The sequence below is a fragment of the Grammomys surdaster genome, unplaced genomic scaffold (assembly GCF_004785775.1).
Source record: "Grammomys surdaster isolate TR1022 unplaced genomic scaffold, NIH_TR_1.0 99, whole genome shotgun sequence".
NCBI classification, from domain to species: Eukaryota; Metazoa; Chordata; class Mammalia; order Rodentia; family Muridae; genus Grammomys; species Grammomys surdaster.
The window spans coordinates 6,176,696-6,193,059 of NW_021604578.1; the positions used below are offsets into that span (position 1 = coordinate 6,176,696).

Genomic DNA, 16,364 nt, shown 5'->3' on the forward strand with positions numbered 1-16,364 from the left:
TTATGGTTATGGTTATGGTTATGGTTATGGTTATGGTTATGGTTATGATCAGTGAGCTCCCATAACTCACTTGTGAAAAAGACACCGTCAGTTCAAATCTGATCTGTTTACCTGCTGAGGTGCAGTGATTCCAGCTCAAGGCTCCAACTACTGACAAATGGCCAAGCATGTTTCTCAGCTGCTTTTTAGTGATCACATCCCATAATCGGAACAACAACAACAACAACAACAACCAAGAGAGTCCATAACATTGTCTTCTTCTCAGCTTGCCATGTTCTCAAAGACCTCAGAGCAAATAATTAGATACAGGCAGTGTGTTATAAACTAAGAAAACGCAGTACTACTAACTCTAATGACTGTCCTGCCCTGACTGCATGCTGGGGCCCTGGGAAGAATATTGTTCCATGTCAGCAGGTTGTGGTGTTGATTGTGAAGCACCTGAAATGAATTTAATGTGCAGCCAAGCATTGAGAACCATTATTGAGCTTCTAGCCCCTGGGAAATATCATGATCAACCTACAATTCCAACAAAGATACCTGTTGAGTATTTCTCATCCAAAACTTCAGGAATAAGAAGGGTTTTGCTTTTTGGAGCTTGGGAATTATTTGTATGTAATATACCAGTTGTATAGTCTTATTCCAAAATGCTCTACGATGCTCTGAGGTCCACAGCATTTGTATTCGTCTGTGTGGATAAAATGAGGGTGCATGAACACGTGGGAGAGTCAGAACTCAGTTTGCTCCTGAGACTCCATTCTTGCCTGGTACAGAAGACAGTGTGCCGCAAAGGAGGAAGACTAACTGTGGAATAAGACAGCATCATGATGTAGCCCGGCCTCCAAGGTTACCTAGCCCTTGGGCAGCACTCTTTAGGCTGCTAAAAAGCAGTCACAGTGATGGTGACCTGAGGAATTAGACTGACAGACACTTGGTCATCTCAGGCAGCCTATGGGGAAATAAAAGTCATCTTACATCTCTCTACGCCTAGCACAGCTTCAGGTGAACAACATCAGAATAAGCATATTCCTCTCTTCTGGGTTCCCAAACTAGAGGCTTTGTAATTCCAAGTTGAATTAGAAAGATTTTTTTAATGAAATATAACAGGAAGATTGTTTGGGAAATGAAAGAAGGTACCTTTAAGTCTCCAAGAAATATCATTTGAAAGAAAACTATTTGTGTTCCCTTGCTTCCTGTAGCTCCACAGACCTCACTTAACCTCATTCCTCTCTACTGATATGCTGAAAGTTATCTAGTAACTGCGCAGAGGACCTGCACTTCTCCCTCGCTGGTGCCAACAGCCAGGCATGATCCCTCTCTCATCCAGAACACAGACGACACATAATGACAAGAGACACCTAAGTCTATGTTTTCCTTCCAACTGTGGTTTTGCTCATCCCAGATGTATACAGAGGATCCAAGGGCTATAGCGATGAGATTTTGAGAATTCCGGTCCAGGATATTGAGATTTATGAGGAAACAAACCGAAATCAGCATGATCGTGCATCCAAATGGAAATATTTTCAAATTAACAGCTTTAAAAGGAAGGGAGAGAGAGAGCAGCAATACCTTTGCTGTGAACTGATGCCAAATGAAGTCCTGAACCAAATCAGATCATTGAAAGTTCAAAGTTTAAAAACTGAAACAGACTCTGGTTCAAGACTCAGTCTAATGAGCAATGTTAAGCATCTATGCTCAAAAAACCTGTGTAAGAATATCTTTTTTTTTTTACTTAGTATGTTGATCCACCATGGTGAATACAGACGCATCTTACCTAATAGAGCTCTAAAAATTAATGCCACATAATTTTTATAAAAATATGGACCTGTCAAATCTATATGGGAAATACCGCCATCATTTCTACAAAAAAAAAAAAAAACAAGTTAAGTGTTAAAGCAATTGTATGAGTAGCAGTTTCTTGTCTATCCCAGTGTAAGGAGCAGGCCCTTAAACAGCACCAATTCCATTTTGTAATAGGAAACTTGTAGAGACTAGTCTGGTACTTGTAAAGACATGTCTGGTACTTGTAAAGACACGTCTGGAAATGGTCAGAGCCCGGTGATAACCAGACACGAGTGGTTATCTGCTGTACACGTCACCAGTAACGCCAAATCCAACATAAAAGAGGAGCCCGTCCAGAGCACTTCATTCACACTTGTAGCCATGACTGACCAACGTGATCCTCAGGACAAAGCCTCCTAGGCACCCAGTCATCAAGGAGTTAACCGACAGACCAATGCCTCCAGCTTCTTCAAGCACCCTACAGAGGTCAAATTATCTAGAAGCCACAGCCTGACCCCGCCTTATCCAGACTCCGGATCTGAAACCCAAAACCAACTTAAGGACTCAGGTCGTATAATCCATGAATGAATGATGCATTTATTGCTATGCTTATTTCTTTGGTAATTAGCAACATATTATTTGTGTTCATTGTGCATGTTGTTAGAGGTAATACATAGGAAATGTGGCAATATCTTGTTGTAGCAATAACCTTAGCATTTCTGATAATATATTGCTTGCTGTGCATTATCATTAAAGAATAACTGAATCACAAAACCTCTGTCTCTTGGCTTACTCTCTCTTCCCTCTCGAGGAGCTGATGATCTCACAGTCAAATCCAGTATACGATCCCTGAGTGGAGCAGGATTTGTCGCTCCTCTTCCTGTGGGGGATTCTAACCCCTTATCCATAGCCTGCTCATGACAGATAAGAGTAGCCTGCTCGAGACACCCAGCTATCTTCCAAATAAATGAGACAAACTATAAGACTCATTTGATAAGCTTTGTAGCACAATAACTGAGAAGTTATCAATCTGTTCTAATCCTCTACACTAATCTGGCTACCTCCCAGACAAAAGTCCCAAGATACTTGTATTTTAATACTGAACCGGCTCTCTTTGCTTCAGATGTTTTTCCATGGGGTCCCCTGAGATCCCCTCTATGTAGTGTATCCTCTCTTCCTCCTATCTCTCTACCCCTCCCCTTGCTCCAGACAGCCAGGAAAAAGACAGATAAGGTCAAAATAAACATCTTTTGATAAGTTTTACTGTTGAGGGAAGAAAGGTGGCCTGCACGCTGTCCACATCCAGCCAACATCAGGGACAACCAGATGGCTAAAGGCCAGCATGAGAACACAATCAACAAGAGCCAGGGTAATATGGCACCACCAAACTCAGCTATCCTACTACAGCAAGCCCTGGATATCCCAACAGAGCCAAAGCACAAGAAAATGGCCTTAAATCCAATCTTACAAAGATGACAGAGGCCTTTAAAGGGGAAATAAATAAATCACTTAAAGAAATATGGGAAAATACAATCAGATGAAAGAAGTGAATAAAACTGTTCAAAATCTGAAAATGGAAATAGAAACAATAAAGAAAGCACAAACTGAGGGATTCCTGGAGATGGAAAACCTAGGGACTACAGGAACCACAGACACAAGCATCACCAACAGAATGCAGGAGCTGGAAGAAAAAAATCTCAGGCATGAAGGAAGACACGATTGAAGAAATTGGTAGATTAATCAAAGAAAATGTTAAATCTAAAAAGTTCCTGACAGAAAACATGCAAGAAATCTGGGACACTATGAAAAGACCTAACCTAAAAATAATAGGAATAGAAGGAGATGATTCCGAGCTCCAAGGCCCAGAAAAAATATTTTCAACAAAGTCATAAAAGAAAATTTCCCCAACCTAAGAAGGAGACGCCTGTAAACATACAGAAGCTTACAGAGCACCCTAATTGGTCATGACAATAAATTCTCCGGGGGAAAGAGCTCTGAGCATGTGCTGATGGAGAACTACACCCTCTGCCCATTCCTCTTTGTGGGTGTTTCCCTCCCTTGCCAGGGGAGCTGACCCTTGCTCTCAACCTAATCATCCACCGTACATGCCAGTTCATACTTTATTCTGCCCTCTAACTTGACTGTCACTGGTCTGCCAAAGCTCCTCCATCACGCCAACTTATTTCATGAGGAATTTGAAGCAGTTTTCTCTCCACAAACCGTCTTCCTCTGCTTCACAAACTTGTAACAACACTAAATTCATTCTTGATTCTTTGTTTTCTATATTTTATGATACACACACAGTGTAAACAGTCTTCATTCTTCTTAAATTTCTCTTAGTCAGCAAATTCCAAATTAAATTTCTACACCTGAGTCCTGAATTTCTTCACGACCTGCATCACCTCCCAGTGGCTCAGCTACAGACTTCGCTACGTTATCAGTAATTCTCAGCACACTGCCTTTGCTCATGCCTCATCAGCAGTGTTCTCATCGTCCCTCGACCCTTACGAGTCTGACCCATCTGCGATGATGCAGCTTCAGTCTGGATATCACTAGAGCATTTCTGATCTCACTGAGATCTATAACTCACTAGTTACGTTCTACATCGGCATACTGGCAGCCTGCTCTGTGTGAATCAGCACTGTCTTCCAAAATAAATTATGACAGGCACTTAACACACCAAATGTGACTGTTTTACTGATTGAACATATTCACGTTTAAAATCCATGTGTAAGAGTAGGTCAACATCAGTCTAGTTCACTCTGACTTAATAAAACAAAAATGTATTAGGGAGAAGCAATACTCATATGCTACCACCAACAATAGCCATTCCTAAAAATTAAAGTAATATCCAAAACATGCCAGTTGTATTTACTGTTACATAGTACGTTGTGTGGACAGAAAACATATAGGCCATCTAGCTCTTCTGGAAGCAGACTTCAGGTCTATGTCAGAGCATTGGCTGCATGTTGTTATTTCAGCTGCTGAACTGGTGGTCTAAGCAGTGACTTACAGTGGTCATTTCGAAGACCATTGAGATGAGTCTTCACCTCCGGTTGGCATATGAAATGGCGGACACTGCTGAATCTCCTAAGATAGAATTAATCTCTGGCTCTATCTCTATAGCCTGCAGGAAGCAAACAGTTCTTCACACCTCTAAGATCCCCCAGATACAGTATTTCTCCCATGGGTAGTAAGAGATTACAGATCGAGAAAGAAAGTAGACCCTCTGATCAAACTGTGATACAAAGAAGACAGGAGGAAAGAAAATACAGAAGGGTTCAGTGTGGACTTTGAATAAGAGTTAAAACTTATTTGGTGGCACTTTTCAACAAAGAGTACATACACGACAGACATAAACACAGACAAAGGTCTCATGAGGGATACACAGGGTACACTATCGAACTTGAAAATTCATTTTGTCCTTTGAGATTTTAAAAAGAAAGTGAATTTTGTATGTCTGCATATCCATCCCAGCCATGCTCACCTAGAAGACCTAAGTCTTCTCCTGTCTTTGTTCATAAGTAGTTGTTGATTTACCGATCTTAACCTTTTCTTTTACCATACTGTACTAGAACTACTACTTTTGGCTAATTTTATCCCTGACTATTTGGGCCCATGCCTCTGTCATTTGTTCTAAGTTTTCATCAAAAGCCCCACCAAGTCTAAACCACTGGCCACTATCTTCTCATCTCTAGCCCTCAATGCAAGAGTAAACTGATAATGACATAAAACTCAACAGGAAACAAGATAACAAGTGACTTGTGGTCTCTGTGACTAAATGGTTTCTGATAAAAGTTCAGAAGCTCACAGCACTATACCAAGAAAGCCAGTTGTTACTCATATGCCTGCCCTGGGGTTCACTATCAACACCTGCAACTGTCAGAACTGCAAGTGACTGAAAACATTCAGGCCTTCTTAGAAAAGGTTATAATTTTTTTTTAACAAAATCAATACTCAACACATTAATAACTGAGATTAGGATGATGTAGCTTCATATAGGGGGCTTGTCTAGCATGTAAAAGGACTTGCACTCAAGCCCCAACAGTGCACACACACACACACACAATCAATCAACCAATAAGAAGAACAATAACAAAGTTCTTATAACTAATAAGTGATAGGTGATTCTACTAAAGTTGTAGAATATAGAGTTAACATGAAAGTCTATTGCATTCTTATATGCCATCAACTGGAATTTAAAATTGAAAATAAATAGTATTTATATTATTAAGCCAGAATTTGAATGTTCAAGCATAAATCTCAAAAAGAAAAAAATGCATGTAAAATGTGTATATGAGTGGCTGGGAAGATAACTCAGTGGTTAAGAGCACTGACTGCTCTTCCGGAGGTCCTGAGTTCAGCCATCTGTAATGGAATCTGATGGCCTCTTCTGGTGTGTCTGAAGAGAGCTACAGTGTACTCACATACATAAAATAAATCTTTTAAAAAGTTTGTATATGAAAAATACATTTAAAACTTTGGTGAAAGAAAAAAAAAGAATATCTATCTGTGCAGAAAGGTTTATCTGTGCAGAAAGGTTTTGCACATAAAACATTACAGACACTCATTATGTCCTCCTTCCAATTCCTCCCTATTTGAGCAACAGAGTCAATGCAATCACAGTCAAACTCGGCAAGCTATTTTATAGATAGCGATAAAGTAATTCTAAGCCATATGGAGACACAAAGAGCAAAAGCAGTCAACACTTGCTAAAGGATAAGAAAGCGGCATGGCCAACATTACCCACCTCCAAGACTTACAACAAGCTGCAGTAACGGGGACCACGTGACTCTGACAGAAGACCCAACAAGCCTGACAGCATTGGATGGAAAGCCTGGAAACACTAACGCCCTCCTCTGGTTACCGAGGAAGGAACAGCAGCAGCGTGGTGAAGAAAGAGAATCCTTCAACCGCTTCTGCAACCACTGGATTCCATACATGAAAAACTGAATCTACACACAGACCTCGTGTTTTTCACAAACATTAGTTCAAAGTGGATCACAGACCACAACCATCACTCTCCTAGAAAACGGCATAGGAGAAATCCTGGATGAACTCGGGGTTTGTGGTTACTTTTTAGACAGAACACCAAGAACAAAACTCATGACACCGGACTTCGGTAAGATTTACACTTCTGTTCTGTAAGATATGATCAAGAGCTGAGAAGCAACATTTTCCACATTTGATAAAGGATTGTTGATTTTTCAAAGAGACTTTAAAGCCTGAACATACCCTATCAAGATGGCTCAGAAGATAAAGGTCCTAGCCACCAATCCTGACAACCTGAATTCAATCTACAAAATGAACATGGTGGAAAGAGAAAATCAATTCCCACAAATTGTATTTGAATTTTATGCCTTATAAAAGTGTTTTATACATAAGTTATGATATAGTTTATATATTATCTAAAGCATTAGAGTGAAAAGTCTCAAGGATTTTGTCTTAAGCTGATCAAATAGCATCTTAGAATACAGTTACTGCTGCTCAGATGAGTGAATGAGGGGACTGAGCTAGAGAATTCGTCGAGAGTGTGAGAGGTCTGGGGCCCCGCCACAAGCAGAACTTCAAAATGACTGGAGAAGGAAGCAGAGGGTTGCTGAGGCAGGACATCCTCCAGATACTTCACTCTGCTTTTTTTTTTTTTTTCAAGACAGGGTTTCTCTGTGTAGCCCTGACTGTCCTGGAACTCACTCTGTTGATCTTGCTGGCCTCGAACTCAGAAATCCGCCTGCCTCTGCCTCTGCCTCCCAAGTGCTGGGATTAAAGGCGTGCGCCACCACCGCCCGGCTCACTCTGCTTTCAATTTATTATTCAAAAAAAAAAAAAGGATAATTCCTCCTTCCATCAACAAGTCTACTTCTAGAGCAAACCCCCGCCCCCGTGTTCAAAACCTGAACTATGTGCTCATTTTTACATATCTAACTCTATTCCCCGCCCACACCCCCTTTTATCACCAGGAAATCTAGGCTTAAAAACTAAACACGTAGGAAGGTCTAGAAAATGAAGTTGTGTTTCTGTGAGTTTTTTATACAATGCCTAAAACTTTCAGAATTTTAATGAAAAATTAAGAGCACAGAAACAGAAGTGTTCCTCTTCAGAAGCGAGGCTCTCTCTCTCTCTCTCTCTATCTCTATCTCTATCTCTATCTCTATCTCTATCTCTATCTCTATCTCTATCTCTATCTCTATCTCTATCTATCTCATCTCTATCTCTATCTCTATCTCTATCTCTATCTCTATCTCTATCTCTATCTCTATCTCTATCTCTCCACATTTGTATCTGAGGTCCTCACGTCTACTGTCCTCGCTAACAGTGCTAGGGATGACACAGCACGGATGACATAGCACGTCAGAGAGAAGGTAGAGAGGAGAATGTGTGGGGAGCTTGGAGACAAACATTTCGTGTGTTCTAAACGTGGCCTGCTCTAAGAAGTTTTTGGAACCGTCCACAGCATTACCTGACTGAGCTGCAGAGTCACTCTGATCCACCTCCAACCCCCACCCCATCCTCGTTTTGGACCCAGCTGGCACACTTAAAAGTTGCAGAAGTGGATAAAGAGTAAAAAATACTTCAGGCCAGGCAGTGATAGCACATGTCTTTAATCCCAGCACTCAGGAAGCAGAGAGAGGCAGGTGGATCTTTGAGTTCAAGGCCAGTCTGATCCACAGAGTGGGTTCCAGGACAGCCAGGGCTACTCAGAGAAACCCTATTCAGAGAGAGAGAGAGAGAGAGAGAGAGAGAGAGAGAGAGAGAGAGAGGGAGGGAGGAAGGAGGAAGAAAAAGAAGAAGAAGAAGAAGAAGAAGAAGAAGAAGAAGAAGAAGAAGAAGAAGAAGAAGAAGAAGAAGAAAAGGAAAAAATGAATTCAGCACTAGAAAGCAGACTACAAGATTTTTCTGGATGGTAAACAAAGGGTTAATAATAGCTGACCACAAATAACATAAGAAAAAGAATTTTGTAAAGAAATTATCCTTTAAAAATTAAAATTAGGGTGCCCTAAGTGGCGGAACATGGCCTGTACCTCAGTACTCAGAAGGCAGAAGCAGGAAGATTGTGAATTGAAAATCAGCCTGTGCTACATAGAGAGTTTGACACTGGCCTGACAACATAGTGAAAGCTTGTCTCAAAAAAATTTTAAACTGAGATAGCCAAATTTAAATTTTAATAACAAAAATGGTAAGTAATTTTCCAGAGAAGAGATTAAAAACAAACAAAAAATTTTTAAAAAATAGAACAGAGAAGAAAAAGAAGATAGGAAAACCAATCCAGAAGTATCAATAATTAGTCTAAAATAGAAAGAGGTAAAAGAAACAAAAATGAAGAAATTAAGGAAGAATAACTGGAGAATTTTAGTGTATGTAAAGGACCACTGCATTGAGGTATGGCAGCCGACAGCCCCTGCCCCACTTTGCCGATAGCAGTAGGTGATTTGAGGGAACAGCACTAGGGCAATCAAGAATGCCTGCCAAGAATCACTGAACTCTTTCAACTGTTTAGGGATCTGTGAGAATAAAAAGGAAAGAAAATCATGTGTGAGCATGCATGTTCGTATGCCCATACACGCGCACACAACGCACACACACACACATGCTCAGCCAGGCCCAACCACCAGTTTCATCAATTTCGTATGTTCACATGCATATATATATATATATATATATATATATATATATATATATATGTGTGTGTGTGTGTGTGTGTGTGTGTGTGTGTGTGTGTGTGTGTAAGATAGACATATATACATATACACATACACACATACACATATACATATATACACATTTGGTGGATGGAGCAGAGCCCCAACAGCCACAATATTTTTTTCTCTCAGCCTTTTTATAACTTCTTAGACAAAAGTTCTTTATAAAGTTACCTCATAGATAAAATGTTACAGAAATGGGAGTTACAAAAGGATGTTGATAATAAGCTAAAAAGAAATGTTTCATTCTTAAGCTCATTATAAGTTCAAAGCAACAGTTTAACAGGGCCTTGCTTTATCATAGTGCACACCTGTGGCATCATCCTTGGACATGACCTAGAATGAATGTTTTTCCTCTATCACAAATCTGTCCCAAGCCTGTTTCTCTTCTTAGTGTAATTTATGAATGCTCATTGCATTCCTTATTAGGCAGCCTTTACTTACTATTCTATGAGGAGGGACACATTTATTCTTGATTCTAACTTTATTGCATCTTTCTGGCCAAACAACTAAAACTATCTCCTTAAACTTTCTTTCTAAAATTATTTTAATCAAATCAGAAATTCTTTAGTCATTAACTCATTTAAACAGCATTATTATGTGAAAACGCATCTTCATACTGATCTGCAGGAAATTTGTCCAATAGTGAGTGCTGATGCCCAGGAACCATTAGACTATGTAATAGTGGCAGGAAAAGCATATAAGCAGTAAGAAACAATACTGAGATAAAGTCTCTGGGGTTCCTGCCTCACAGAGCACACCCGTTATAGCTATGCAGAACAGTGGGTCATGACCAGAAAACACATTTGCTTGCCATATCCTTTCCTACATGGCTGGAGCCAGCCCACCAAATGTTGCCTTTTAACATACAATGAAATGTAGATGAGTGTTAATGCCAAGATTTATCACTCTGAAATTCCAAAACACTGGTGATAGGAGACGCTGTTCACAGTGGCCAGAGGGGAATTCGGGTGGCATACAGAATACAAGATGTCAGAACAGGATGACCCTTCTCAACACACGAGAGCTGGGAAACACAGTGTCCATAATGCTGAGTAAAACTGAGATTTACAGCCAGTCAAACTATGGCTCAAATGTGAGTGTCATTGAGATTTACAGAAATAGTAGATCTAGTGTCAGAGAGAGAGGAGTCCCAGGATTATAGCTCTGCAGCTGGCCAACTGAGCAGCCTGTCCTTCAGATTGTCAGAGGAACACCAAAAAGGGGAGTGGAGTCAGCAAATGCATGGTCACGTTATCAGTAGTGAGAAGCAACCTGGATCTCAATGGATCTCAATACACAGCTTTGTAGACGTGTTAAATAAAAACAGAAAGGCCAGCAGGTGAAACAGAGTCCGACTAGAGGCGGAGGCTGCCTACGGTGAATACGGTTATATGATGACACAATGTGGACACTGACTAGTGAGTCTGGCTTGGTGTTGCAAAGTGTAATGGAAGCACATCCAGAAACCAAAGAATCAATGAGGCAAGAGGGGACCTGAGTTCTGTTCAAGGGTTCCCATAAAGTCTAGATTCATAAGGAATGGCCATCTACCAATGTTACAGAGGAAAGCATAGCGAGTACTGAAGGGAGAACTAAGAATGATAACCTCTAGAAAATCTGACTTAGGAGTGAAGGTGGCCAGAGCAGAGAATTATGGGAGTTATCCAAATTGTATAATGATGCTGACTTAGTCTAAAGACTATAGATAACATTTTAAGGTAGAGAAGGAATGAACGAGAAAGGGACGAAGGACAGCTAGAACAACAGACAATGGGAGTCTCTGCCGCATACCTGTCCAGACACACTGAGACTCCTCGCAGAGACACATTTTCCCATCGATTTGCTGAACTCCCTTCTGGGTTGAAAATAGCTGGTTTGGGCATTTCTGGAAACAAATGCACCAAAAGAACACGTCTTTAGGAGCACACAAGTGCATCTCAGGTGTGATGGATGGGAACACTGCAGCTGAGCGTTCACTAGAGAGGTCAAAGCTCTCACAGTGTGATGACCAGTGTGAGAATCTTACAGATTATTTTTAACCTCAGCAACCCCATATAGCAGGCATTACTAAGCTAAACTAAAAGCCTTTCTTTATTCTTCCAGGCCAAACACTGACTAAATAAACAGTCCTATCTCAAGCCAATAGCACCTTTACTCATGAGAAATGGGAATATCCAACTTCAAAGAGCTTAAGAAAATTCTCTAACTTTCCATAAACACAAAAAGACAATTGCTGTTTTATTGAGACAGTACATAGAATATTCTTCTGATATCTTTTTGCCCAACTTGGATCAAAAATAGGTAGAAAATTTAAAAATAAATGCAAAGAAAAGTATGGATTGACATCTTCAAAATATCTAAAGACAAGTAAGTAAAGCAGAGAAGATTCCTTTTTGTTCTCCACAGCCCAGAAATAATTCTCTTTATAAGCTTGCTTTAATATTTTTATTTCCTCCACTGCGACAATGTGATGTGACGGAAATATCGCTTATATTCTAAGAGACTGAAACTTTTGTTGGACCTCACAGCCAGAGTTACTAATGCACCTTGAAACCACTTAAGACTGCTAACCTACTGTGTGCTCAGCCTGTTTGTTTAACCTCCCTTTAAGAGAACAGTGTAACAGTTAACCTTACTTGCCTTGGGTTTCCCATGTAATCAACTTTGACAACCTGATCTAATGTATAACTCTAATCTTAAGTGAGATAGTACTCTTCCATACCCCTGACCCAGAGAAATGTGTGTGTGTTACAATAATTATTTTCTGGAAACAACAAATAGAGTCTTAAAACAGCCTTATAAAATTAATATCCACCATAAGTATTGGTTGCAACATACAGATATTGTTTGGTAGATAAAGTTTGTAGTACTGTTTGTTATCAGGGTCAGTTATGAAACTCTGTTAAAGATTTCTGTTCAGCATCTACATTCCTTCCCAATGAGATATGTTCTGTACTGTTCAATAAGGAAAAAAAGGAAAACCTTTGCTAGAGACACACATTCAGACATTCATAAAGACAGACAGACAGGCAAGCAGGCAGACAGGCAGGCAGGCAGGCAGGCACAAATTCAGTCATATAACAGACAGACAAGATGGGTGGAAAACACAGGGATGGTGAGTGGAGAATTCAAATCTGAGTTCACTCGTGGTTAAATAATAAGAAGGAAGTGCTTTGACATCTTTCCTTGATGTGACATTGACCCATTATTGAAGACAGTGCATCAAATGCACTCCCTCCTCAGTTTATCAAAAGATAACCTTGCCATCCAACGAGTCATGGCTTTTGTGTGTATTCAAGATAAAACAAGTGACTGCAAAGCAGTTTCTCAACCCCTGCACTATTGGTATTTCAATGCAGGTAGCTCTATCTTGTTTGGGGCCTGTCTTATGCTTCAGTGTGTTTACAGCATAGCTGGCCTGCACCCACTATAATGCCCTTCCCCAGAGTTATGACAGTGGAAAACACCACCAAATATGTTGTGGGACATAAAATAGTCCTCAGCTAAGAACCACTGATATAAGCCGGCATCCCTAACACATCCTCCTGGTCAGGAGCTCAACGCGGTGTCTCAGATGTAATAGACTTTATCAACTCATTTCTTCAAAACCCATATAATCCCAGAGCTGAAAAAGGATTTGTCTAGCACATGTTTCCCTTCTTGGTACCCATGAGTTCCCTTCTTATGTGGAATCTATATTATATTTAGTGAATATAATATAGTAGTGACTTAGGACCAGCCCAACTAGTGTGAGTTCTAGAAGTTTCAACAACTACTCAGGCTCTTGTTGTGGCAACACCTCCAGCAGATCATAGAAAGATGACACACACTTCCTGCTGCACTGTCTTCACCACTCTGAACACTATCTGCCTACCACCTAACCATGACAACAGATGCTCACTACCATGTGGTACCACTATTTCCATGATCCTCTCCCAGATTCTTCAGTGACACTGGGCTTCTGTTTAACAACAGCTTCAAGAGATGACTTGCCAAATCCGTTGTGTGTCCACAGAGCCATCAACATTACTGCTAACAGTATGGATAAGGGGGCAGAAAAGTCCTAAGGGGCTGGGCAGTGACAGTCTAATTATCAGTAGAAGGTGAGAAGACAGTAGTGTTAACAAGTTAGCCCAGGCATGAGGCCCAGCAGCACCCCTAAGGAGTTCATAGAACTCCCTGACTTTGACCAACACCCATCCCTTTGGGTGGATCACACTCAACAAGAAAGCATGAATGAAAGACATGTTTTGTGTACTTGCTTCCTGGGTCATATGAGATCAAGTAGTTAGAATTTATACTCACAGTATGTTCTTTCTTCTTGCACAGCACGTACACTAAGCACAGAAAGAGACACACACTAGATGAATAGTCTTGACTGAAGTGTACTCTTGTGGCTTCCCTAGTTTAAAGCCTTTGGGGTAAAACAGTGCTTCCTTCAGAAGCTAGTCACTGAACTTGGTAAACCTAAAAACATGTTACTGGCATGTAGTGTGCACAAAAGACCTAGAGTGAACTCCTGGGATCTTAAAATCATAAGAAGAGATCCAAAAGAAGAAACTCAACACACAAACAACTGCAAAGGCTTACTGAAAAATATTCATTTACAAATCTTCTAGAGCAGTGGTTCTCAACCTTCCTAATGCTGAAACACTTCAATATAGTTTCTCATGTTGTGGTGACCCCCAACCATAAACTCTCTTTTTGTTACTTTATAATTTCACTATTGTTATTCATTTCAATGTCAATATCTGCTATGTAGGATATATGATATTCAACTCTGTGAAAGGGTTTTTCGCCCCCCCCAAAAGAGTCATGCCCCTCAGGCTGAGACCCACTGGTCTAGAGCATAGCTTCTATCTTCCTCTTGTCCTATGGGGGATCTTTTGTTAAGTGCCTCTGTTCATGTCCCTCATTTGTTCTGTCCTTTCTTACTGGTTCCTGATGGCACATAGGCACTGCCCACCACACACACCTTATATTCAAAATTTGGTTTTCTGAGCTTTTCTGTCTTCTCTCTCTGCCTACCTGGCTTTTGGTGGCAACATTTTCCTTCCAGTCTCTGTCCCCTGCAAGAGGTGTCTTGCAAAACCGAAGAGTGGAGTTATTCACTTCAGAACTTCCTTTACCTGGGGTTTTCAGTGAATCTTTGTTGTGGAATCCTGCAAGAAAGACATTTAGCTTTGATTTTTTAAAATAAATAAATAAATAAATAAATAAATAAATAAATAAATAAATAATGTAGTCCCTTGAATTACTGACCTGTTGGCCACGGCATCTTTCTCAGTAGATTAGAAGGTGAAGGCCTGAATTCTCTGACAAAATTATTGGAAAAAGAAAGGGAAATGGACAAGAGCCTTACTTAAAGCACTGGGCTCATGCAAGAAACTACCTCAGTGGCCTCAGTGGCCTCTAGAGCCAGAACAAATGCCAGAGTTAAAGGCCTGATTCCATCTCCAGCAGAAGCTGCAAAAACACTAAAACAGAATTTCAGAATAGGTAAAAATGCTGCAAGGAGCATCTTGTCAAGCTAAGATCATCCCGCTCATCACTGTAGGATGTTTGCGTTACCACTTATTGGTCTTCACTACATGGTTCTTAGGGCATCACTTTGTCTTCCTTCCTGTTACAGAAAGATGTCTTAAACGTATTTGGAGATAGCAACAGTACAGTACATTCTAAGAAAACAGAAGTCAATGTTATTTACATCCGTATTTTTCATGTTTTCTGTGATGGTTTAGCTTTAGTTGTCAACTTGTCAAGTCTAGAATCACCCAGGAAGAGAGTGGGGACTTGTCTGCATTAGTTGGCCTGTGGTGTGCCTATAGAAGACTATCTTACTTAAGTTAATTGGTGTGGGAATGCCTAGCCCACTGTGGGTAACACATTCCCTATGCAGGGGATTTTGAACTGTATTTTAGTAAAGAAATGGAGCCAAGCACAAGAAAACGAGCAAGTAGGCATGAATGCATGCGTGCATTTATTCCCTCTCTGCTCTTGGATGTGATGTCACTACATGCCTCAGGTCCCTGCCTTCACTTATCTGAAATGATGGAGTGTAACCTGGAACTGTAAGTCAAATAAATTCCTCCTCTACTAAGTGGTTCTTTTGCCAGAGTATTGTCAAATAGCAGAAATGAAACTAAAATATATTCTATCAAATTGAGAAAGCCCTTCACCAAGCTTTTCACTTCAAAGAAGTACCTGTCAAACCAACCTCAAAGATTACATATCTACAATATATATCAAAAACTAAATATCCACCATATATATCATCTGGACCAGAAAAACTTGACCTTTCAATGTGTGCCAATCTTTTTTGTAAAGAAAAGGCTAGGTCTCAGATATTCAAAGGAAAAGGGAAAGCTATGATTAAAGCCAGCCATATGGCTTTATGGATGAATATACTTGTCAGGAAAGCCTGACCACCTAAGTCCAATCCCTAGAACCCACATAAAGGTGGAAGAAGAGAAGCAATTCCACAGAGTTGTCCTCTGACCTCCATATGCATACCATAAGTACATGGTACACCAGAGAGAGAGAGAGATTGAGAGAGAGAGAGAGAGAGAGAGAGAGAGAGAGAGAGAGAGAGGAAGAAGAAGAAGAAGAAGAAGAAGAAGAAGAAGAAGAAGAAGAAGAAGAAGAAGAAGAAGAAGAAGAAGAAGAAAGAAATGGAAAGTAAGGAAAGGGAGGGGAAAGGAGAGAGAACAGAAACGAGAAAGGTTGAAAGGCAGGAGATCATGTTGCATGGGGCCTTTTTATTTTTTATTGGATATTTTATTTATATTTCAGATGTTATCCCCTTACCACATCTCTCCCCCCCCGCTGCACCCAGGAACCCCCTATCCCATCCCCCCTCTTCCTGCTTCTATGAGAATGTGC

General features: G+C 40.4%; 1 protein-coding gene across 1 annotated transcript in view; it reads right to left on the bottom strand.

Annotated features, from left to right (window-relative positions):
* Cdc20b (cell division cycle 20B) overlaps positions 1–16,364 on the bottom strand; it is a 40,985-nt gene that overhangs the window by 12,884 nt on the left and 11,737 nt on the right. The window contains 5 exon segments of the mRNA XM_028783343.1: positions 84–206; positions 1,271–1,466; positions 4,793–4,906; positions 11,274–11,367; positions 14,511–14,644. Coding sequence (XP_028639176.1) covers positions 84–206; positions 1,271–1,466; positions 4,793–4,906; positions 11,274–11,367; positions 14,511–14,644 — 661 coding nt within the window.